This window comes from Lepisma saccharinum, chromosome 23 (assembly GCF_977018435.1).
Source record: "Lepisma saccharinum chromosome 23, izLepSacc3.1, whole genome shotgun sequence".
NCBI lineage: Eukaryota > Metazoa > Arthropoda > Insecta > Zygentoma > Lepismatidae > Lepisma > Lepisma saccharinum.
In genome coordinates this window covers 35452317-35475976 of record NC_139251.1, presented here as the reverse complement: position 1 = coordinate 35475976, position 23660 = coordinate 35452317, and the positions used below count along the sequence as shown (strand labels likewise).

At 40.3% G+C, this 23660-nt stretch overlaps 1 protein-coding gene across 1 annotated transcript in view; it reads right to left on the bottom strand.

The window, feature by feature from the left end:
* The window catches only part of LOC146005347 (carboxypeptidase B-like), a 54959-nt gene extending 31703 nt beyond the window's left edge, over window positions 1-23256 (bottom strand). Inside the window, exons 1-3 of the mRNA XM_083144538.1 lie at window positions 23134-23256; window positions 21811-22020; window positions 19768-19858 (exon numbers count right to left, since the gene is read on the bottom strand). Of these exons, the coding sequence (XP_083000664.1) occupies window positions 19768-19858; window positions 21811-22020; window positions 23134-23198 (366 nt within the window). The 5' untranslated portion in view covers window positions 23199-23256. The remainder of the gene's footprint in view (window positions 1-19767; window positions 19859-21810; window positions 22021-23133) is intronic.
* Between the last annotated feature and the right edge of the window lie 404 nt (window positions 23257-23660).

Sequence of the window (23660 nt, the reverse complement as noted above, 5' to 3'; positions counted from 1 at the left end):
TGCCGGCGGAACGGCAAACTGAAGTATGTTCTGATTATCGATGGAAGCGATAGGCTTGTAGGCGACCGTGTAAGTTTTTTCGACATTTTGCTGAATAGGTTTTTTACTGAAAAGATCGAACTGCGAGATCATGCAAGTGTTATTCTCCATTATTATCCAAAAATATCTTTTCCTGCCGCCTTCTGTTTAATTTTCCTTTTGCGTGTCGTCCTAGATTTTGTGGATGTTTTTCTCCGCTTTTTGGATGCGCTTTTTTTACGGATCGTAGATGTTCTAATACGAGTGGCTAAACGTTTTAACATCGACTGAGCAATTTTTGTTGCAGGTTTTGTTCTTATACCGGAACCTACCAGAGAGTCGATTTTGCGTTGTGCTTTACTCTGAAGATTTTGACCCGCTTCACGTACACGTTGACGAACGATAGTTCTCGGAGTTTGCTGGCTTGTTGCAATGTCGGTGATAATGTTAGCGCCTGTTTTCAAAGCTTCTTTCCCGATCGCTTTTGCACCACTCCAGAGTAGAGGTTTCACCATTCTAAAGAGTCCTGCAAAGAGAGACCCCAATCCTCTCCCTTTTTGAATTCTAGTTGAACGATAGATGGGTCCAATTCCCCCACGGATCTGATTACTGTAATATTCGGTCTGCGAATTCATGGTGATTCATCAGCTTTTCGACATAGACTGAGCAAAATGATTCCTTACTGTTTTTTAAAAGGACTTTGCTTTCCTACGAAAATGTAAAACAGCTATTGTAGGTACGGAGCCGTTTCTCAAAGGCAGGAAATATCCTTGTCTATCATACATCGCAATTTCTATTGTTTCGAAAGAACCTTTATCCAGAGAAACGTAATGAATCGGATTAAATGTATGATGGGCTACGGGTACTGTGCAAGATGATTCTGTTTCCGAATACTGTTTTCGGGCAAGACGTAAAAGACGTAGCATTTCTCCTCCGACCAATTGCTGTTTCACGAGATCGGAATAAATGAATATGTAAGGGTTTTTATCCACGACGTTATTGGACACTGCGTGCGTAGAATAAATAGATTTCAATACGTCATATCGAAATTTAGCGTAGTCATCAGTTTCGTCTATGGGTGTAACAGTATTTGTTGGAACACCTTCCGATTCAGGATCGGGAACCCCTATCACGGACAGATGTTTGTTCACAGCCTCTTTAAAGAAAAATCTGAGATGAGTAGGAACAACGGCGTTAGCAGGGTTTGTTTTCAGGAACTGAATGAACTCCTCTATTGTATATGTTGCTGCAGGAAAATAAAATGGCTGCTCGTTAATATAGAGTGTATTATCCGTAGAAACAGAAGATCCCGACGCGTCCCATTGCGCTTCCAACAGAGAATGCCAGAATTGCTTAAGAACGTTTCTCCGTATTTCCAGGTCGTTGGGGAGGGATTCTTCGATGGTAGAGATCAGGTCCTCAGCATTTGCATACGTCCGAACAGGAAAGGTCACCGTTCCGTAATCTGTTTCCAAAACATTGTCGTATAGAGTTGAATAATGCAGTTCTGCTAATCCGACTTCCCACAATTCTGGAGACAGATCAATCCGTTTTGCAAGTTTTACGTTGAAATGGGTCAGCGTGTTGTTCGGAAAATACTTCTCCGATGCAGATGACGGTAGGTAAACATAGAAATTATCGTCCATTCTCGCCGAACACAAAGAACTCACTGGATCGTGGTGACGATATATTTTGATATAAATATGTTTTGGAAATTATTTTTCTGATAACGGTTTTACGGAAGATGCCTTGATCCACGAATCGAAACTAGGTGGATATCCGAGCCAGCGAACCAGGTATTCCAAATTTTTACCTTTTCCCCGGCTGTTCAAAATCTTATCAATTTTATACTCTTCGTCAGGATCCGAATAAACTTTTTGCAGTTCATGTTTGTAAAATGTGCCTTTTACAGGTTCTTCGTTTAAATCGTCTAATATGTATACAGGTACAGGTGATCGCTGAACAAGGGAGTGGATTTTGAAAAGTTCTCGTGACCACGATTGTTCGTATCCCTTCTCAAAATGTCCTTTGACGACAGAGATTCGTACGAAATCACCAACATTCAGATCTGAAGACGGTTGTGAAATATGTCTGTCAGGTTTGTTGAGACGTTTCCACACGATGTAAACGTTAGACTCGTTCACATCTCGAGGTGCCATCCCTATGGAACTGTGGATAGTTGTATTGTAACCTTCGAGAAGTTGCGGTAAAATGTCTACGTAACGTCTTGTTTGTTTCGATGTGAAATATTTCCACATTCGTTCTTTCAATGTTCTGTTGAAGCGTTCCACTACACTTGCTTTCACAGGATAATTTGAAGCGATCGAGAAATTTACATTCTCATTTTTTAAAAACTTCTGGAATGTAGAATTTGTGAACTCCGTTCCTTGGTCGGTCTGTAGTGTGACAGGTTTTCGTCTGCTTTGTCCGAAAATAATTTTGAAAGATTCGGTTACCGAATTGCTTGTTTTATTTCTTAGCGGTAATGCAAAGGCATATTTTGAGAAAACATCGATCACTGTCAGAAGATATCTGTATCCATCGTTATGTTTTTGTATCGATGTCATGTCGTTGAGATCGGCTTCCCAAAGCATGTCTATGTTCCACACATTGTAATGATTTCGGGGGAACCTTTTCCTTGCAGGTTTGTGGAGAGTGTACGTTTCCTGGTGCATCAACCATTTTTTCACCGTATTGCGGGATATATTTTTATCCCGTACCGCGTTCCATAAACGATCTACAGATGAGAATGAAGCACGGTGTCGGGGATCGTAATATATTTTGGTGAGGATTTTATCGTGTTTTAACTTAGGGACTCCCATGACTGATCTCTCTGTCTACGGCTTTTTCTCAGAGGAACCAGCTTGTATGCGTCAGGTGTTCTCAGAAACGGTGTAGTTTTTCTGGAAACACGGACAGCCGCTTTCTTCTTCTTTTTCTGTTTCTGTCGATGAGACGGTCCAGGGCTTTCCGTTGACGACGCTGAGAAGTTCAACGTCTTCGGATCAGGAAGTGTTTTTTCCTGACGTTCGTCTATCAAATGTTGAGCCGTAGATTGGTACTCGTCGATGATATTTTGTAACTGATGACGTGTATTACGGGGTAACGTCTCAGCCAGGTTCGGAGGAAAGAACGTCGATCCTGGCGAAATAGTAGAAGAACCGTCGTTATCTTGAACAATAGGAATTTGTAATGGTTCTTTGGATTTTCGACTCAGCCATAAATACTCGTCCAGTTCCTTTCTGTAAAGACGCCATTTCTGATCGTCTGATATATTTTTCATTTTTAGAATATCATTCATTTTTTTATCCAGAACGGATAATTTCTGAGTTACAGACGAGTCGGAACCGCGAATACGTGCTAACTGTTCCGGTGAAAGGACGATCATCTTTTTGTAGGAAGATGTCATTTCTCAATGAGGAATGAGAGTACCGAGAAGACCCGATAACAAAGAACCTAGAAGTAAGGGTAGAAATCCACCTTTTTGCACAAGTAGTTTTCTTCGTTTTTCGATGTTCACTTTCGGTTTCACGAGATTGCGTAAGACCGACTTGTAAGGTGTCAGACGACGTTTTGTGGACGGTTTAATTTTCACGTTTCCTTTTAAAACGTTCAGGCAGCATTCGCTGATGAAACGAATTGTCTTTTTCGGAGCACTTTTCAATAATGATTTACGGATTTTGGTCGGTGAATTTTTCAACACGTGCAAGAAAGGTGAATGTTTCTTGAAAGAAGACGAATGTCTATTCCTGTTAGAACGTGATTTGGTACGTGTCTTCCTCGTTCTCCTCATCTCGATGTTTTAAACATTCCTGAGGAAGATATGCAGTTGAGTAATTCTGGTTAAAAATGTCTGTCTGATAACGTAAAGGATCCGGTGTTGACTGTGAAAGATCAATATACAAATAACTGAAAGGTTGAGCGGTAGCATCTATATATACTTTTTCGAGTTCCTTCATGCGGTGAGGATGAAGTTGTCGTGCAAACACAGTGAATTGGTTCATATCTCGAGGGTTTTTAAAAATAACGAAATGCTTCACGTTCAGCGAAATGTCTCTGCAATTTTTCCCTTGATGAAAAAGATTCTGTGTTATGAACACCACCGAAATGTTTTTGTGATGACTGCCTTTTGTGAAAAGGTCGGCGACTTTTTCTCCTTGAGCAACCATCATAAGATCATCCAGGATTATGAGAGTAGGGGTTTTTCCGTTCCACGACTGCCAATCGACGATCCCTTTATGATATTGCACATCTCGAAGATTTTGCGGAATACTGTTTTCCTGATCGTAACACCATACGATTTTCTTGACGGATCCTTCGACAAGATGAACGATGGAGTCGACCATATTTGTCACAAAAGTAGTTTTTCCACTTCCTGATGCTCCGCAGACCATCATGGTGAAAGGATGGGAAAGTTTAGGAAACATGTTTTATACTGGAGATTTGAAGAAAAATGAAGATCTGGCACATTGTAAACACATTTTATACACTGGCTGTCCGAAGAAGGGTTCAAACTCTTGACCTCTACAGACATATTTTAGTCAGCACAGTATCCGAAAGGATACGATAAATGTTCATCGTCGAAACGTCGTTTCAACAGTACCGGCTGAAACAGCTTTTTTTCATATGTACTGATTACTTGGAACTGTTTTGTTCTTCTGATCCTGAAAATATTTTCGACCATAACCTCAGGTTGCTCACTGTTTATCATGTCGCACATGGTATCAAAATTGACCAATTCCGATGTGGAGGTATTCAATGTGATTCCTTTCACTTTACAGATATACTGCGGTTCGGAGAACGGTTTTGTTATTTTCATGCTGTAACTTTTCGGTCCCGTTGAAACAAACTGTTCACAAACTGCACCGGGTCCGAAATCTGCCAATTCATCGGTAAGTTCTCCTAGTGCGTCACCTGTCTGGGGATGATATTCCATTTCAGGACTATCTACGTAAATTACAGAATCTGTATCACAATAACATATCCTGTCACCCAATTTTTCGAGAAGTTCGTACAGTTTCAGACGAGCATGGCATGTTGTGAAGGCTCCGATAGGAACATTTACTTTCCTGTTCAGACTGACAGCCTCTTCAACATATTTCCAGTTCACTAAAACGGTGTCCTGATTGATGAATACGACTCCTCCAATCATTATATTTGGATCAGTCATTTTATCGAGAAAATCTTTCGATTCCTTGATGATGGTCGTCTGGGAAAGGTTGTCCCGTTGACAGAACTTGCCCCATAAAGAATTAAGGCAAAGTTTAGCCAGAGTACGTTTACCAGGATTGACTTCGATACTGTTTTCTTCCAATAGAATACCCTCCTTATCGAAATATTTCTGTATGTACTTCTTCTTATCCTCGTCGTTCTGACACCATGAAGGCCAGCCGCTCGCTTCCTGTTTTATTTTCAAGAAGGTGTTGACATAACCAGCAAAAAGTCCTCCAGTTTTTGTGACAGGGTTGTACATCGATGTTTCATACTTCCACACTTCCGACACTGACAGTACTCTGTAGCCTAAACTGTAAGCTTTACGCACCTCGGCGATGACCCAAGTCCCCGAAAGTGTGCGTTGTTCATCGGAATGGCTGCATGTACCTTCACATTTTAATCTGATAGCACATTCGTTACACAAGACAAACATCAGTTTTCCATGCATTTTTGTAGGTAGAACAGGATGTAAAAGGGCTTTTGGTGGCAGAACAGTACATTTTATGAGCCCCTCCATGTTCAAAACCTCATTTACCGATGGAATAGAAGTTCCTAGAAATATGGTAGGATGTCCGACAGGATAGGCACAGTATTTGTTCACATAAGGGTACAAACTTGTAAAATCATAGTACTGTAATTTTTCATTTTCCTTGATTTTGTAATACGTCCTGACTGTTTCAACTCTTCCTCCATATAAGGCGTCTCGTGGATTTAAAGGAATGCAGCAAACGATAGGATGTGTCGATAGATGTCTGTCGAGTTCAGGATCTGCTTGCAATATTTTTTTGAAATCGCATTCCCACATTGTGACAACAAGGTATCCTTCAGAACGTAGAGCCGCAAGTTTACGACACGTTGTCTCGTATCTGAAGGCTGCAGTGTTCAACAAGTCACTATGTTTATCACTGTTACTATCCTGATCGGTTTCATCTTCTTCGTCACCTTTCGGATACATATCCCTGTTAATTGATATGCAGCGTTGACAACCATGCCAGTAGCACCCAAGCGCCTCATACACCGTCTGCGTCTCCTCGTGATAGCCGTCCACTCTGTAACGCCCTCCTATGACATATTTTTCACGAGTACGTCCACCGTGAAGAAGTATTACATCATTTTGTTCTTCCACGTAGGTTAACCATTTCAATGCGAACTTGGACATCTGATCTGCATGATGGTAACCTCCTTTAGGTATTATTCCTATAGTGTCAGCCGGCATAAATTTCTGCCTGTAAATTAGTGAACAGGCAGATGCTATTGTGAGACAATCCTTGAAAATGTCGATCTTGCATATGTCTAGGAAATTCTGTCTCAGCTTCAAACATCCTTGTCTCAACAGGGTAACATCCTTGATGCAGTATTGAAGAAGTTGGTTTTTGTTGTTGAAAGGTACATTTTTGCTGCATTCAATGTCATACCAAGACATAAAACGGTGCTGATCTTCGACTGTTTTCATATATTCATAGCCGTATGCAGAAGGAGGAGGCATCGGTCCTATGTAATTTCTGTTCTTGTAGGTGTTCCACAGATGCGGATAATAGCCTTTCTGCACCGGCAAACCGAAAAGTTTTGAAAATCCTGCAAGATTTGTCTGAACGTAGTTGAGACTGTCCACAAAATGAAGATTTTGGTATGACATACTGATGATTTTGGTACCGTCTAAGATCACATGAGGTTTCATTTCTCTTTCCAACATTCTCCGTAGCAGAAATGTGCTATCGTAGCCTCGAGCATTGTGTGCACAGATGGTTATGTTGGAAAACTTGTGCTGCAATTCGAGATAGGATAGAAATGTGTCTACAGGATCATCCCAGAATATAAACTCTCTGGTTCCACAAACAGAACAGGGAACTGTTAAATCCTCCTTCTTGTAACACGAGTGACAGGCTGTCTGTACTACAATAAGATTCGGAACATGAAGAAACGTTTTTTCTTTCTCAGAGTAAGGAATGTCTGTATAACATTCAAAATCGTAGAATATATATAGAAATTTCGAATTCACTTTACTTTTCGGTACAGCCATGTGACAGAAATGATTTATAGGTTTCACGCAGTTACATACAGTACAGAACTTCATATTACATTTATGCACTTTTTCATATGTATTGCTTGTTAGAATAATTCTGAAACATCTGAGGCACTGTTGGATTTCACTACAGACTGTACCGTTTCGGAATGGTGTAGAAACGTGATTCGTGAAGCAGTTTTCATTTTTGAAAATTCTGTGACATGTTTGACATATTCTGCGAACACCCTGTTCAGGCACACACGGCGGAGTTGAACGACACATAGAACACAATTGTTTACACAGATGATTATGCGGTCTATGAAATATGAGTTCGTTACACCCGCGACATTCTTGTTTTGCCGCAAATGCTCCAACACGGTTCACTATCACATCATAATGCTGGCGAGTGTTATCATAGAGAAGGTATATATATTTGGAAGCATTTTCAACCTGTCCTTCAAACAAAACATCTTTCACATCACGAAGATTGTTGTATACAACAATTTTATATTCTGTAAGAACTTGCTGAAATTTTCTCAGTTCAGGAATTCCGCTTCCTGCACACGCATTGTCTGTGAGATCTACATCTGCTTTACGCATAAGTTCGAAAACAGGTTTGAGAAGATTTCTATTTCTTCGATACTGTGAATAGGACGGATCATTATCAGCATGGGATTTTCCTATGATCAAAGCTTCAGCTAAACAGAGTGGTTTCCTTCTATTCGGCACACCGACGACACTTCTTTTTTGCGTGCTTAGCATGTAATTAGGTAAACAATATGTTTTTTTACCTCCACCTCCGACAGGTATGTCGACATGGTCGGCGCGCAAAATTAAGCGATCTGTAGCAGTGAATGTTTTCGCACTCTGCAATATTTTATACATGATATTCCACACCATATCACTGTGTAACTGGTCACATCTGTGCCACCCGACATAAATATCTTTCACAGTGGGGTCAGATATGTTAGACAGAGTTAAACCTATCTTGTCTTCATCTTTGGTGTTTTTTTTAACGTAGGTGAGAAGATTTTCGACACCTTCGCGGATCCATGTGTGAGGATCGACATTTTCTGGAGGGTGCGAGAAACTGAATTCCACACGTCGTCCTTTGGAACGGAATTTAGGATATTCACGTTCTTGAATGTTGTGTAATATTATATTCCCTATCTGTTCACGAGACACTGAAGCACGTTTTCTTTTCTTACCTCTTCTATCTGCTACAGAAACACTCTGGGATGACGGTTCTGCTGGGGGCAAGGGATCCGGTCTCCATGACGGTCCTGGCACAGGTTCCAAGCCTAATCCAGGTGCGACGTTCTTTGAAGGTCCTGGTGATGTAACAGGCTCAAATGCGGTTGTCTGCTTCTCCTCGGTAGCTGGGGATACAGGATCGGGTGTTGATGAAGGACCTGGTGATTCTTCGGAAATACCTGCTCCATAAAGATCGGGTACGGGTGTTGTCACTGTTTGTAGTAACCGGTCATACTCCTCGATCAAGGAGATTGTTTCTCCTGCTATGATTTTTTGCGCAATTTGCACCAACACTTCCCGTAACTGTCTAGGTGTTGTGAAATATCCTTCACGATATAGCAATAACAGATCGTCAGCGGATAACTGTACGTCCATGATCGTGCGATGTCTGTGTCACGAAGACTGTCATGTGGAGAGAACACCGTACTTTATATACGCAAGCATACCAAACCAGTTATTTCCGTTCCTAACGGTTTTGCTGTCTGATCTGCAAACTCTCCGGAAATATGTAACAGTCCTCTGGTAACCGTCTTCGCCCTTTCTGGCTGATATGAATGCTCATGAAAAATTCTCGGAAAAGCTAACTGTCTTCACCAGATGTTGTCCTTTCTGATATCAAACCCAAGTAAAATTCTCGGAAATAGCTAACTGTCCTCACCAGATGTTTTCCTGATTGCTATGAAACCATGTAAAATTCTCGGAACTACTTAACACTCTTTTCCAATAAATCCCCGAACCATCCCTAACTGTTCTACTTTATTCCGAGTCCAACACACTATCACTCATCCTCCAAGCAAAGGTGGCGACCCCATTGTCACACCAGCATCAGAACCTGACATGACTACCAATTCTATAATATTACGTAGTATCCGTCGGTGATAGATATTGTCACCTATCTGTTGTAGGTAAATTGAAAAACTCGAAAAACATGTCCGGAAAGTTTCGAAGGGCCGTCCAGCCGTCCCTAATTGGACTAGAGTGAAAGCAATTGCAGATCCGGAATCTGTACGTCAACACCTTTAAACAGAGTATATGGACGGAGGTCTACGGTCAAAATAACAAAAACCAAGATGGCTGCCAAGATGGCGACCCCCATTGTCATGACGAGGTGATATGACAATTAATTGTATAATATTACGTAGTAACCGTCGGTGAAGTTTACTGGCACCTATCTGTTGTAGGTAAATTGAAAAACTCGAAAAACATGTCCGGAAAGTTTCGAAGGACCGTCCAGCCGTCTCTAATTGGACTAGAGTGAAAGCAATTGCAGATTCGGAATCTGTACGTCAACACCTTTAAACAGAGTATATGGACGGAGGTCTACGGTCAAAATAACAAAAACCAAGATGGCGGCCAAGATGGCGACCCCCATTGTCATGACGAAGTGATATGACAATTAATTGTATAATATTACGTAGTAACCGTCGGTGAAGTTTACTGGCACCTATCTGTTGTAGGTAAATTGAAAAACCCGAAAAACATGTCCGGAAAGTTTCGAAGGGCCGTCCAGCCGTCCCTAATTGGACTAGAGTGAAAGCACTTGTAGATTCGGAATCTGTACGTCAACACCTTTAAATAGAGTATATGGACGGAGATCTACGGTCAAAATAACAAAAACCAATATGGCGGCCAAGATGGCGGCCCCCATTGGCATGACGAGGTGAGATGACAATTAATTGTATAATATTACGTAGTAACCGTAGGTGATGTTTACTGCCACCTATCTGTTGTAGGTAAATTGAAAAACTCAAACTCGAAAAACATGTCCGGAAAATTTCGAAGGGCCGTTCAGCAGGCCCCTAACTGGACTAGAGTGAAGGCAATTGTAGATTCGGAATCTGTATGTCAAAAGTATATGGAAGGGGTCTACGATCTGGAATACAGAAACCCTACATTGCCGTCAACATGGGGGCCCTATTGTCCGGCCCTGTGTGATTTAACATAAAATTGATTTGCCATAGAATTTACCCTATGTGTAGGTCGACTCTGATTCTGTTTATTTAAGAAACAGACGCTATTACAATAACACTGCATTTTCAACATCATCTATTTCACGATGCTCTTTCTCAGACGTTCTGTGAAGACCCAACAAGGAAGTTGGTTTTGCAATTATATCTCCATACTTTTATTATCTGTCTGGATGAAACAAGGAAGTACTATGTACATAACGTTATCAGAGTCAACCGGATGCAACAAGGAACTACTGTGAAACTCATCTCAGAACTGCAGGCCTCAGTCCAGCAATTTCCTCCTTGTAAATCTGTCATGATGTGATAAAGAACTCCAGCCACCGCAGTTTAATCTCTTCTACAGATTTCCGCGTAACACGCTTGCTAATGACTTAAGCATGTAAGGAAGTCTGCAGAACTTCTGAAACAGATTTTCCTCCACTCATTCTGTTACTTCGTGCTGGATCAAGAAGAACGTGCGATGGCGGATAGAAATTTGGTAAGTACCTATTTCATATTCATATTAAAAATAACATATTTTCTGTATACACCATATATTTTTATTACAAAAAACTATTATACATATTTCATTATACCCATTAAATGCAACACCTCTCAATGTAGACATTATATGTACAATCTCGGGTTCGATTCCCGATGGAAACCTATGGTTCTGTGCATAAATTTAAAATCAGATAGATTGTTTAATTATCCCACAACTGAACGAAACGTGTTAGTGTATTAGTAAGATTAGTAATGTTTATTCGTTCAGTTTTCTCTTTTTCAACATCTCCACCATCCGTTCCTCTAGCTCTTTCCCCGTTCCCCCTGTTTTTTTATTTTCTGCTCTTTCATTCCTTACACTTTTAAATAGTTCCATTAACTCGAAACAGATTCTTAACGATAAATGCGAGGGTACATATTGGACCCTCTGTATGTTTTCTACAAAATCACCAAACACTGCCGCGTTTCTTTTTTTTTCAATAATGAAGCTGAATATTTTCACCAATGTGTCCACCTTCACTTCAAAATCTTTACACGTTTCTTCTAGTCGGTGCAATAAATCTTCGGACAACCCGTTTTCTTCGCAGAAATTGACGTAGCTGGCTACATGCTTTTCTACTTGTCGTGCGTGAACTTTGCTCCACAAATTTCTTCTCTCTTCTGTTGTAGTCCCCGTCTCCTCTTTTACGTCTCCATACAGCAGACTGAACCCTAGTGGAAGTGTAGTCATCTGAAATAGACAGAAAATATATTAGTTATATATATATATATATATATTTCGGCCTCCCCGATGGCGCAGTGGTAGCGTCGTCGCCTTGTAATCAAGGGGTCCCGGGTTCGATACCCTGTGGAGGCACAAGTGGTTCGGATCCTACTTTAAACTGTAGGTCCAGTCCCAATTAGCCTTACCGTGCATAAAGTGGACTTCAAACAACTAATCAATCAATCTACCGTGCATAAAGTGGACTTCAAACAACTAATCAATCAATATATATATATATATTTTTTATTTTATTTTATTTTTTTTTTCTTTTATTTTTTTTTTTTTTTTTTTTTTTTTTTTTTTTTCACAAACTGTAATCACTGTTATATATTAATTCACACATATTTTCAGGAACGTAACATGCAGCAGGGGGAGGCTCTGCGGAATGCTTTTGATCAATATCAAATAGGTGTAGACGAACAAGAGCACTTCGCAGAGCTCACCAGGGATGTTAGGAGGTGCCTGGAGGAGCAGGCTGACATCGAACGGGTCTACGAGCAGACGTTGGCAGTAACAGCACTTCGGCGTCGACTCAATCGGGAAAGAATGGCCGACACTTTCCGTTATTATCGTCAAAGGTAATTATTTTAATTTATTTCTTATAACATTGTATATTTTGACATGGTCCGACAACCTATCGACTATCCTTGTAGCTCAATTATGGACAGATGGAAATTTAAATCTGAAAAATAAAATCGAAAATTTAAAATCGAAAAATCGTAAAAGTTTAAAATGTTTTAAACAAGTTTAAAACGTTTTTGAACAAAATTGAAATAAAAGACCCTCAGTCACGGTCCTGTTTCTCCCAGACCTCACGTTTCAAAATGTCCTCAGTTGTGGCCTGGTTTCACATGCATGTTCACCATTTTCTGATTATATATGTCACATACCACTTTTTCTTTTACAGCCAATATCTACATGGAACCGAATATATTTCTTTAATTATTATATCTTGTTTTTCAGAATGGGTCGACGCAATGCTCGTAGAGCCGATAACCTGCTTCACCTGATACCTCCTGCGGTCCTCAGAGGCTACGTTCGTCCTCCTTCTCCTGCTCCGGAAGAGGAGGAAGATCCACCCCTCATTGATTTGGTGCAGCGGGAGGAGGAGGACGGACATCGTACGCCTCCATTACCACCACCCGAGGACCGGGAACACCTAACCCCCCCACCATAGGCTGTATGTACATCTTCCAAATAAACCTCTGCTGCCACAGGTAATGATTTTTATTTTCTCACCTTTCAAGCTGTATCGTTTTCTGCTTCCGACGTGTCAGTCTCCTCTATTATTTCGGGGAACTCACGATGTGGGCCTGTACCTCTTGAAAACTGCTCTTCAACTTTATGGACACTGGAAATAAAAGCATATTTTGATCTTAGATCGTTACGCCGTAACGGGTTGTAACAATAGTCGGCTAACTCTTCTAAATCTAATGCAGTACCTTTTACTCCTAATGTATCGCTTACCGACTCCTGTAGGGGTACACTACTGTTAAACCACTGAAATATTTCACCCAGTGATAACATAGACTCACGATATTGTTTTCTAAATATCTGCATCAGGGTTGCAACATCACTGTAATCCACTATCATGTATTTTTTGTGACACCCCACTCGGTACAGCAGGGGAATCTCCTCATTCAGTAAATGTTCCAAATTTTCGTACCGTGTCAATTCGACAGCGGCACGCCCACAATTTAAACTCTCATCCGTCATCATGATATATTTTGTAACCAGACAACGTGGAGGAACATGCAGATCGGATATATCTACATGTTCCGAATTTAGTTCAGATTCTGTCTCCATACAGATGCAATCTTTTGAGGAAATTCCCGATACTACAGTAAAAGGTCCTGCATTATATCCGTGAGATGCTATCTCACCGGCTACACGATTGCTCCACACATGGTACGGCAAATGACCGTATACAGGTGCTCTCTCGAAAAGGTAATGTGTCTCGCATAATCCTGTTCTACGACTCTTGATGTACTGCATGCTGATCGGAAAACCATTACTTTCAAGTTCCATAAAATTCTCATTCACTAGATCTCTATTGTAAAATGTTATTAAAAGAGATTCCCTGTACCTTACCGGACTATCAAACACCAACACTTTGGGACTATTACTCTCAAATATTTTCGATTTAACACCATGCAGTCTTTTCGAATCGGAGACTGTTACAGGGTATGCAAAACACATCGCCTTTCTCGGAGAACGTTCTATGTAACCGTACAAAGGATTATACTGCATATTTTTATCAGCATCATGTTTTCTTTTCCTCAACGTTTCACCCCTACCACAGCGTCTCAACTTCTCATATTTGTGTTGTGCAGCATTCTTTGCTTCCCACGATCTACGAAATTGCTGTTCCGTAAAATACTTAGGAACGCTCACGTACGGGCTTTCATCCTTAAACATTTCAGGCTGTACCGACGACCGTGGTGTCCGTGGAGGAGACGGCAGTAGACGGCTACTTCGTGATGTCGTCGTCGCTGGCGACAAATCTGGAGCAGCAGGTTTCATCCCCATTACACCGCCGACAAATTGCAATATCCAGCTCCCTATACCCATTTTACACTTCTACTCACCTCAAGATAACCCACTATATATTATATATATATACCAGGTAGGATTGATCCGTTGAAACTGATCACTTTTCTCACTACAGTATCTGCAACCTGACAGCCGATTGTGCTGGCTGAGCTGTGGACAGTTATCTGGCGGACAGTTGTACCTCTTATGATGCATATCTGGCTCGTTCCATTTTATATACCTTCCTCCCGACGATCAACACAGTCATATTCGATACGTAATCTCTCGCGCAGAGCATCCGACGCCCACGTGCCTCTCCTATCTTCTTCCTGTCCTGGTACACTGTACACACTCAACTCTTCCGAGAATCGTACTTTTTTTATTCTGTATAATTTATCTACATCCGTCTTCTCCGGCACTTTTTTCTCCTTATGCTCTTTCTCCATCACGTGCTATCCCACATGCCACAGCATTCAGCCATTCCGCACATCATTCATCCTGTCCATGCATATCACCCTCAACCGTCCACACACACACATATCGCTCACCAATTCCTGGAACCACTTAACGATAATCTTTCTCGCAACACCAAACCAATTAACACCAGACATCAAACATTACTCATTCCCCCGAAACCCTACTCTCATCCCACACAATTCCTAGAACTCGAACACTCAACACTTCAACACCATCTGCTCGAACATTCACCAGACCCTGAAATAATCTCCCAGACAAAATTCCTTGAAAAACAGACCTTAAAACACTTGACTCAAAACTGCAAAAGCAATTACCATTCCAGACCCATTACACAAACCACATCCATTAATTCTCACAACATTTCCTCGAACCAACACTCGACAAACCACATTTTCCAAGAACAGACGCTTAACCTTCACCGCACGCCTTAAAAGCCTCATCAACGCCATCTGTTTTCAGACGCCGGAAATTCCGAGAAAACCAACCGTCACCGGATAATCGTCGATACTTTTCCTCCTTCCCCCCAACCCCAATTCCCAGAATTTCAGAATCATCAACGCCATCTGTTTTCAGACGACGCGGGAAAAACCCGAATACTTTTCCTCCTCCCCAACAACCAATCAAAACGCTCCTCACAAAATTAAGCCCCGCCCATTTTAAAACACCCCACCAATCAGAATCAACCTCACAATTAAGCCACGCCCATTTTATGACGTCATCGCGAACAACAATAACACTTGCTTGCCCACACAACTACATCATCAATTGATCTTTGATCGATCTTTTCCAATCAATTGATTTATCGACTCCAAGGGGTTACACTAACTACTACCGACACGAGAATGAGAACAAACATTTACAACAGGTTTTAAAAAAATATCTTTAAAATACCCATAAAATTCTAAATAGCTACATATATAGCCTAATTAAAAACTATTTATGCGAATTTTGCATATAAAATATAAAAACTTACATATATAGATACAGTGACGTGCACTGAGGAGTAGCTAGTCTAGCAGAGATAGATCAATCAATCTCACATCTCGAATTATATTCAAATCACAATATTTATTGTCTTGTTAAAGCCACTACAGCTCATATGCAACACCTTCTTTTCCACGCTCTTCTCGTCCATCGGTGTGATCCGCAGGCAAAACTTACTGGATACCCTAGCTCGCTCTTCTTCCGCCTGACCAGTTTCCAGGTAGAAACGGCCGCCCGAAAGAAAAGGAAGATTTCTGCCTCTACCTCCCTTGCCCCCTAACCCCGCTGCAATGGTTGAAAGCCCGTGCTTTCAGGTCCCCCAGTCTATCTCCTATAGGACAGATAGGGAATTGGTTTCTCATAGATTTTTTTGTAAATCCTCTTAAGAACTCAGGGTAAAATTTTCTGCAGTTCTCTGTATTTACACAACATTTTACACGTTGTATAATATGTATGTATAATATGGGATGTAGTTTTATTATTTATGAAATGGGAACGTGTTATGTGCAGACAATAATGTTATGCTTTCTTTCTTTCTTTTTTCTTTTTCAAATATGGAATATATAATGATTAAATTACAAATATGTGCTCGGGCTCTCTCACACTCTCGTTTTAGTAGTGTTTTAATTAAATATACTAATCTCTTGGCCTCTAACAGTCATAAATACGGATGTATTTATTTGGGCAAGAGAACGCGCGTTCATATTGCTGTTGGTTTGGTTTATTTTACTTTGCTTTTCTGCCACATTTGGTTATTGCGAAAATGAGGATGAGTGATGATATGATGAAATTGATGAAGGAACCTCATATGAACAATCCAGGCCAGGATTCGAACCCGTGATGAGTGCGCATTCTTGTGCTATGTGTTGTACTCTGCAGTGAATAATGAAATAATTTGGAATGAAAAATGTATCTCAGAACTCAAAAAGCCAAATGAATATTATTGAAGAAACTACGAAAAAGTGTGTTTTGTTTCGTGTTTTATTTTTGTGCATAAAGTGGACTTAAAACACCAAATCAACCAACTGTGCGGGAGTGGTTTTCACAGCGTGCTACGACACCAGGAGTTCCGGGTTCGAACACCGACCTGGCCATGGGTGTTCTTTGTATTTGTCCCTTCATTAATTTTATCGTATCATCTTCGCAATTAACCAAATGTGACAAAAAAGCGACGCTAAGTAACAAAAATGAAATCAAATCATTGATTGATTGCTCGATTTGGTTTATTTTACTTCGTTTTTCCGCCACTTCTGACTAATCGCGAAGATGATACGATAAAATTGATGAAGGGACACACACAAAGAATACCCATGGCCAAGCTGAGATTCTAACCCAGGATCTCTGGCTTAGTAGTAAAATCAAATCGTTTTTTATTTTCGAATGTGGGTGGGGGGGGGTTACGTGTACTTTTTTTTAGTACTCATTCATCATTTTGTAATCTTTTCCTGTTATTGACATTCTTTTTTTTAGGAAAACTGTGCCCTAAAGGGGGGAGGGGTGTGACCCCCCATCTTGAGCACGCCACTGACTGCACGACCGCACGTCACTGGATAAATATATATATATATATATATATATATATATATATATATATATATATATTAAAAACGTTTTTGATTTGGGATGATATGATTTCTACTTCCATATCCCATGGATATCCGGAAGGGGGCAATGGGGGCCACGTCCCCCCTGGAAAATAAAAGTCAAACAAAAATATTTATATTTCATACATAATTTCATTTCAGCCACACTTATATGTGTTACTTAATGAAAGAGAATTGTAGGAACATGATAACTTCAAACTGAAGCAATGTTTTTTTGAGGGAACAACACTATTACGGAGGTATATGTGCCTTATTCCCCCTGGAAAAAAATACATTGCTTGCCCCTCCCTGTAAAAAATCCTGCGGACGTTCATGCATATCCCTCTCTTTCTCTGTGTGTGAGAGTAATAATTAATGTATGTGTATGTGTGTATTGGTCTATATACGTATTTCAGTTTAGAACAGATCACACAACTAATAAAAAAACAAATTCACAAAACTTTTTTTTAAAATTTGAAAATCAAATTATGGCTGTTGTCAACATAGGCGTCGAGAGGGGGGGGGGTTGAAGGGGTCGGTGGACCCCCTAGAAATTCACATCGTTTATTTAAAGATACAAAAAAGACGAAAGTTTGTTACTCTTATTGTTAAGAACAGAAATAAAGTTCATTTAGTTAGTATTCGAACAGAAAAATCAAAGTAAAAATGCATGGGATCGAAAACATTGAGTGAAAATACAGGAACAAGGTTACATTCTACCATTTCATACGAACAACAAATGGTTCCACAGTTTTCAAAATTCTAATAATTACAGCTGTAGGTGAGAGGTCACACAACGAACTTTAGGAAAAAATATCCCCCCCAACATTTAAAGCCTTTTCTTGAACAAGATGTGCAAACGTTAATATCAAAATGCATTTAAGATACTAACTGCATAAAATGCAAAAGAAATAATGGAAAATAGTTGTGCTGGTTTTTATTCGTTTAGTGGATCGAGTCTCCACATTTATATAATAATAATAATTATTATTATTTCGAATAAAACCTGTTTTTATTAGTTTATAATATGTATTATTGTATAATGACATTTATAACCGTGGTAATAATACTCATTGTTATTTTATCTGCTATTCAACTTTTACAATTTGCCCCCCCCCCCCCCCCATGGTTCTCAAGATAGTTTTTAGCAGCTTTTTAAAACGTAAAATTGTGGAACATATTAAAGCTCTTTCTAGGTGTTATTTAAAAGTCTTGCACCAATTTGGAACAGGTTTTACCTTCTTGTCAAGTCTTCTGAGAGCACATAATATCAAGTGAGATAACTAGCACCGACTACAATGTAGTATTCCATGTACGGTGGTTTCTGGTTTGCAGTGGCGTGGCGTGACTTTTTCGAAAGTGTTACCGGCTCTTAGTATGACAATTATGCCTGCTAGACGTAATCAACCCCCCTCCTCCCCGGTAAAGAAAACATGTCTTCGAGCTAGATATTTGTTAATTTCGTTCTTGTTTTGCAATGATTTAGCCACAAACACTCCTAGAAAGAACTACCACTCATGAGACAGTTACCACGAAAATCCAATGAATAGTGGTAGGCCCTTGTCAATTCTTCATCTATCTCTGTTTCTTTGCAATGAGGTGCGAAGGGGAAGAAGAAGAATCACACTTTTCTCTGGTCAGTTTGACGTTTGTGTGGTGAGCACTGAACTCCGCTCCGCTCCTTTGTGGAAGGGAAGCCCAGCTGTACGTACTACTGTTGCCAACTTAGTATTTTGGAACAAGGTTTGTCCAAATCACGAATCACACCAAGGAACTATATTTTCGTCTATTACCTAACTGGTCTCAGTTGTCGTTCAATCCAGCCTTGGCTCTACAGTCTACCTCTAGTTGCTTCACAGAAATGGTATTCCTATTTTAGGCGGGATTTAGCTCTTTTCTGCCAATCCGATATGACAATACTGGCTGATCCGGTAGGTATGAACGGCAACAGGGCCCCTTAACAGGCATATGAATAACCCCCAAAGTCCTTCCCCGCTCTTTCCTTGCATTGGCGCCCTCTTCTCCCTTGTTGCCTCTTCAGGTTAGCGGAACGGCCTCCCTCTTCGCTTCTGTCGGCTGCAGAAAAAAATGTCCTAGGCAATATCATGGTGGAATGAGGCAATATATACTCGACGGCAACGGTGTTCATTAACGTATTTAACAATGTTGTCATTTTATTGAAACAACTTTTTAATTCTTTACATTTTGCTGTTACCTGCTGTAACACCGACTACGTGCACGCCACGCCTCTGCTGGTTTGAATTATTTTGGATAAGGAGATAATGTAGACACATTTTTCATTAGCTATTACAATTGATATTCTTTGAACGGAATCATCTTGCGTACAATTCAGTTCAAAGGATTTAGGGGTACAGTAGTCCTCCCCCCTCCCCCCAAATGAAAGACAATGTACATCGTACGCCTGTTCCTGCACCACTGACTGTATAAGTCTTAATATGAGCGAATATTGGTGTGATACTTTACCTCATCAACTGTATAATAGCGATCGAAAGAGATTGCCCTTGTACCACGAATGTTTCTTCGATGATGCGTTGTCTTCTGCTGCTCTATGAGGCTAAAATAAAAGCAATTGAAAATGGAAAAGTACATTGCTATTCTTAAATACATGATAGGATACGTTATTGCTTGTAAATATGTTTTACAAAACACAAAATCTTCTTATATATCGTAGCTCTTCACATTTTCTTTAAATTTGCATTTTGAATTACATATTAAGACCTATTTAAAATTTCTGTTCTATACTTGGTAAAAAAACTATCGATCATAACTAGACCTCGGATCTAAAAGTGTGCTTTTAGATTCCTAAAATAGGCTCCAAAAACCCTAAAATAGGTTCTAAAAATCCTAAAATAGGTCCTAAAATTCTTACGTTAGGCTCGAAAAATCCTGCAGTAAGTTTTAAAAAAAACTTAAAATAGTTCAAAATTTCTGAATACTGCTGATTAGGTAGTCACCGGCAATGAAAATGGGACACCTATATCCTGATATACGTCGTGTGTTGCCTAACCCTACGGCGATGGCATAACTTAAGCCCCTATCACACGGAACTGGATTTCTAGTTGGAATGCCCTAGTTGGCGATGAACTGACTTTCTAGGTAGAAATTATGGCCGCCTGGCTGACTGCTTGACTGGTTTTGAGGAATAGGACATGTTCTAATTGCTACTAACGTCTTCGACTAGATTCTGTGGAACAGCCAATCAGAGCAAAGTTTGGCCATGTGAAGATAATCTGTGAGTTTGCAAAGTAGCCTTTTTTGTCTGTGGTTTCCGAGTGCGTACAGCACGAAAGGCATGTTTACAATTGAAAAAGCTAAAATATTCTTCCATACGTGTATAGTAAACGTTGTAAAGTATGTATTTTATCAGCGCCGTTCTTCTTTACCTAAAACCATTTAGTACGCAGCGATATTCCTCTCGGTTGAATAGTTATCGTATTTTAAAAATGTGAAGTGAAACGTTGTTTACTTCTCGCGCGGCCGCCATTATGGGAACGAAAGACTATCGACAAGTACGGTATAACAAGTACCGTGTGAGGCGAAAACTAGCAAATGGGTAGCCAGTCCAGCGTCAACTAGAGCGTTCCTACTAGAAATCCAGTTCCGTGTGATAGGGGCTTTAACATTGGAAATTTGCTATTAAAATCCACTCCTTGCCGTATAGTTAGGCAACAATCTGTTTTCATGTTATTTACAGCGAAGCTCCGCAATTTTGTCTGTGAGGATTATCTTATGTATCTACTGAAAATAATATTTCAACAAAAACATAGTCAGTGGTGCAAACTTCAATGCTGAAATGTTAGTTTGCAAGGCGTGAATGCCACAAAGCATGGGACTGACGCGAAAGTGAGCAAGACCACACAGATCAGATCACTTTGGATTGTACAGGCAACAGTGGCACCAGAAAGTTTGCTTTGTTTATAGCTTTGAAAAATCACCATGGACTTGGAGAAAGGGAAATCGACAGAGTACGTTTCAAACACGTTCGTCATTGAATTTTCTAGTGACCAAGCAAAGCAAATTCCTCTGTGTGACATAAAAAGTCTGCAAAACCTTTAAAAATAAATAAAAATCTAAAAAAGGTTCGATTTAGGCACATAAACCTAAAATAGGTTCTAACAAGCAAAATAGGTTTCTTTAGGCACTATAAAACTTCATAAGTTGTTTTGTCTCTTAATGAAACGCTTTAAAGGAAAAAATAGGTTAAAAACCTAAATTCCGAGGTTTAATCATAACGAAGTCATCAAAATAAAATTGGATCTATACTTTTGAACAAAAGTGACATAGTTTTGTGACAAAGTAAACACAAGTAAGGAAGGAGTAGGCATGGACTACCGTGAAAAGTGTATAAGCGGAAATTGCCGATTATTTTTCCCTTACCCACTCTATTTGTATATTTTCGTTCTTCTCTACCATCTTCTTTCTAGATTTTCTTCTCTCAGTTTCAGTTCAAGGTTTTCTGACGCCGTTCCTGCTTACGAGGCCATTGTGAACTTTTCAAGTACTTACCTCTGAACATCTTCCACCAAAACTTGATGCGCCATTTGATTGTCGCGCAGGAAACTGTGGAAGTTTTCTTGCATTTCAGGGGCTACCATGATGTCAGAGAGACGGCCAACGACCGGTTCCTTCCAGAAATCGATGCCCTCCCTTTGGCGCCAAGACAAAAGAAGGTCTCTTGATGTGGCATTGGAAATGGGCAAGCGGAACAGCTTGTGGCTAGGAAAGAAACATATTTATCTGAGAACACTTGTAGGGACCGGGCACGGTCGACCAGGACTCGAATCCGGTTGCTTGGAATATCCTGCCATAACCCTACCAGTGAGCTACACTCTGTCCCATCTATCTGTGGAGCAGCCGAACGAAAATAAGACTGCGCAAGTAGTGACGCGATACGCCTCCACCAATAACGGTGAGAGGAACGGGATTGCGTAATGGAGGGGGGTTACCAGCCTTCCCAGCATCGTGTACTGTTTCGCTCTGGCTTTGCCCACACGATTACCTTCGTCCTTCTCTACCGCTATGCACGGCCCTGCTCCAGAGTTAGCTGGGACAGAGTATAGCCCTCGTTTTACAGCTCTACTAAGTAGAGAAAAACTCTCTGGTGTTGTCGAACTTTCAACCGTAAGCGAGAGTGGGCGATGCAATGAGCTGCGTGCCATGTAATCCTGCCCCTGCGTTGCCAAAATGTGCAGCGTTATTCAGCACATCGTCGTCACCTTTAGTGAGTGCCAACACCAAATGTTTGTATCACCATGAAAGGGAAAACTGTACACAGTGAAAGTGAGTTATTGTTAGCTAAGCGAGTATTTGTGTAACCGAGTTAATGTGAGTCAGCATTGTTAGAGAGGCTGTGGAGACCATGTGGAAGCCAATACTGATGAAAAATAGTAGTTGTTCGCTGTGTACCAGATTTCAGCGCTATATTTCCACCTGGTGATTAAAATTTTAACTGTTTTTTTCGTCAGCATTCGCTTCCCCATGGTCACCATAGCCTCACAGTTTTTGCCTCTCTTTGCCCCCGCAGTACGACCTCTAATGCTGAGCCTTGTCTATTAAGAAGTAAACTGTCATTGCCCCCTCCCCACCCACCCCCAGTTTTGGCACTCTATCGCCGCTACTGTTCATAGGTACAATCTTTGACGAATCTTGGGTAAAACATAAGTGTTCATGTACCCCCATCAGCTGCCACATCATCTATATCACAAGTGAAAAAATTAAAAACCAACAATCATTAAAATGATATAAAGTTGCATTAAGTTTCATTCTGATTATGCTGGCGAGTTAAAAAATCCTAGTTAAATGAACAGTAGGTACAAAATTGAAGCTCACCCTTCGTAAGACAATGATGAGGCTGATACCAGCACAAAGAACCACAATGCACAGAAGACCTTCATTTTTCACAGAAATAAAATAACTTCGTTTCTCGATACCCTCATGTACTGACTGTCAAACTCTTTATTCGATTCATAGTATTTATGTTTGCAGTGATTATATAACTGATTAATATATCTTTGGAACAAGCACCTGCTCTTGCACGTTGTCTGGTTAATTTCAATCGTATCGAGACATCGTTTCAAAAATACATGATAAGACCCAGACAAAGCACAAGATAAGGGCGGACACAGCTAAACATAAGCACTGATGATCACCCAGGCTAGTGAGAACACTCATTCATGACAATAACCTTTCCTCTTTTCTTTGTAAATATGGCAGGTATTTCCCAAACGTTATTGAGAAAGTTACAAAAAGCATTAAATCGCAGTAATTCGGCGTTATTTCTTAACAAATGTTCCCTTATCAATATTATTTTTTAATCTTTATTCTGATATGAACTTTACTATTCTCACAGAATGCTT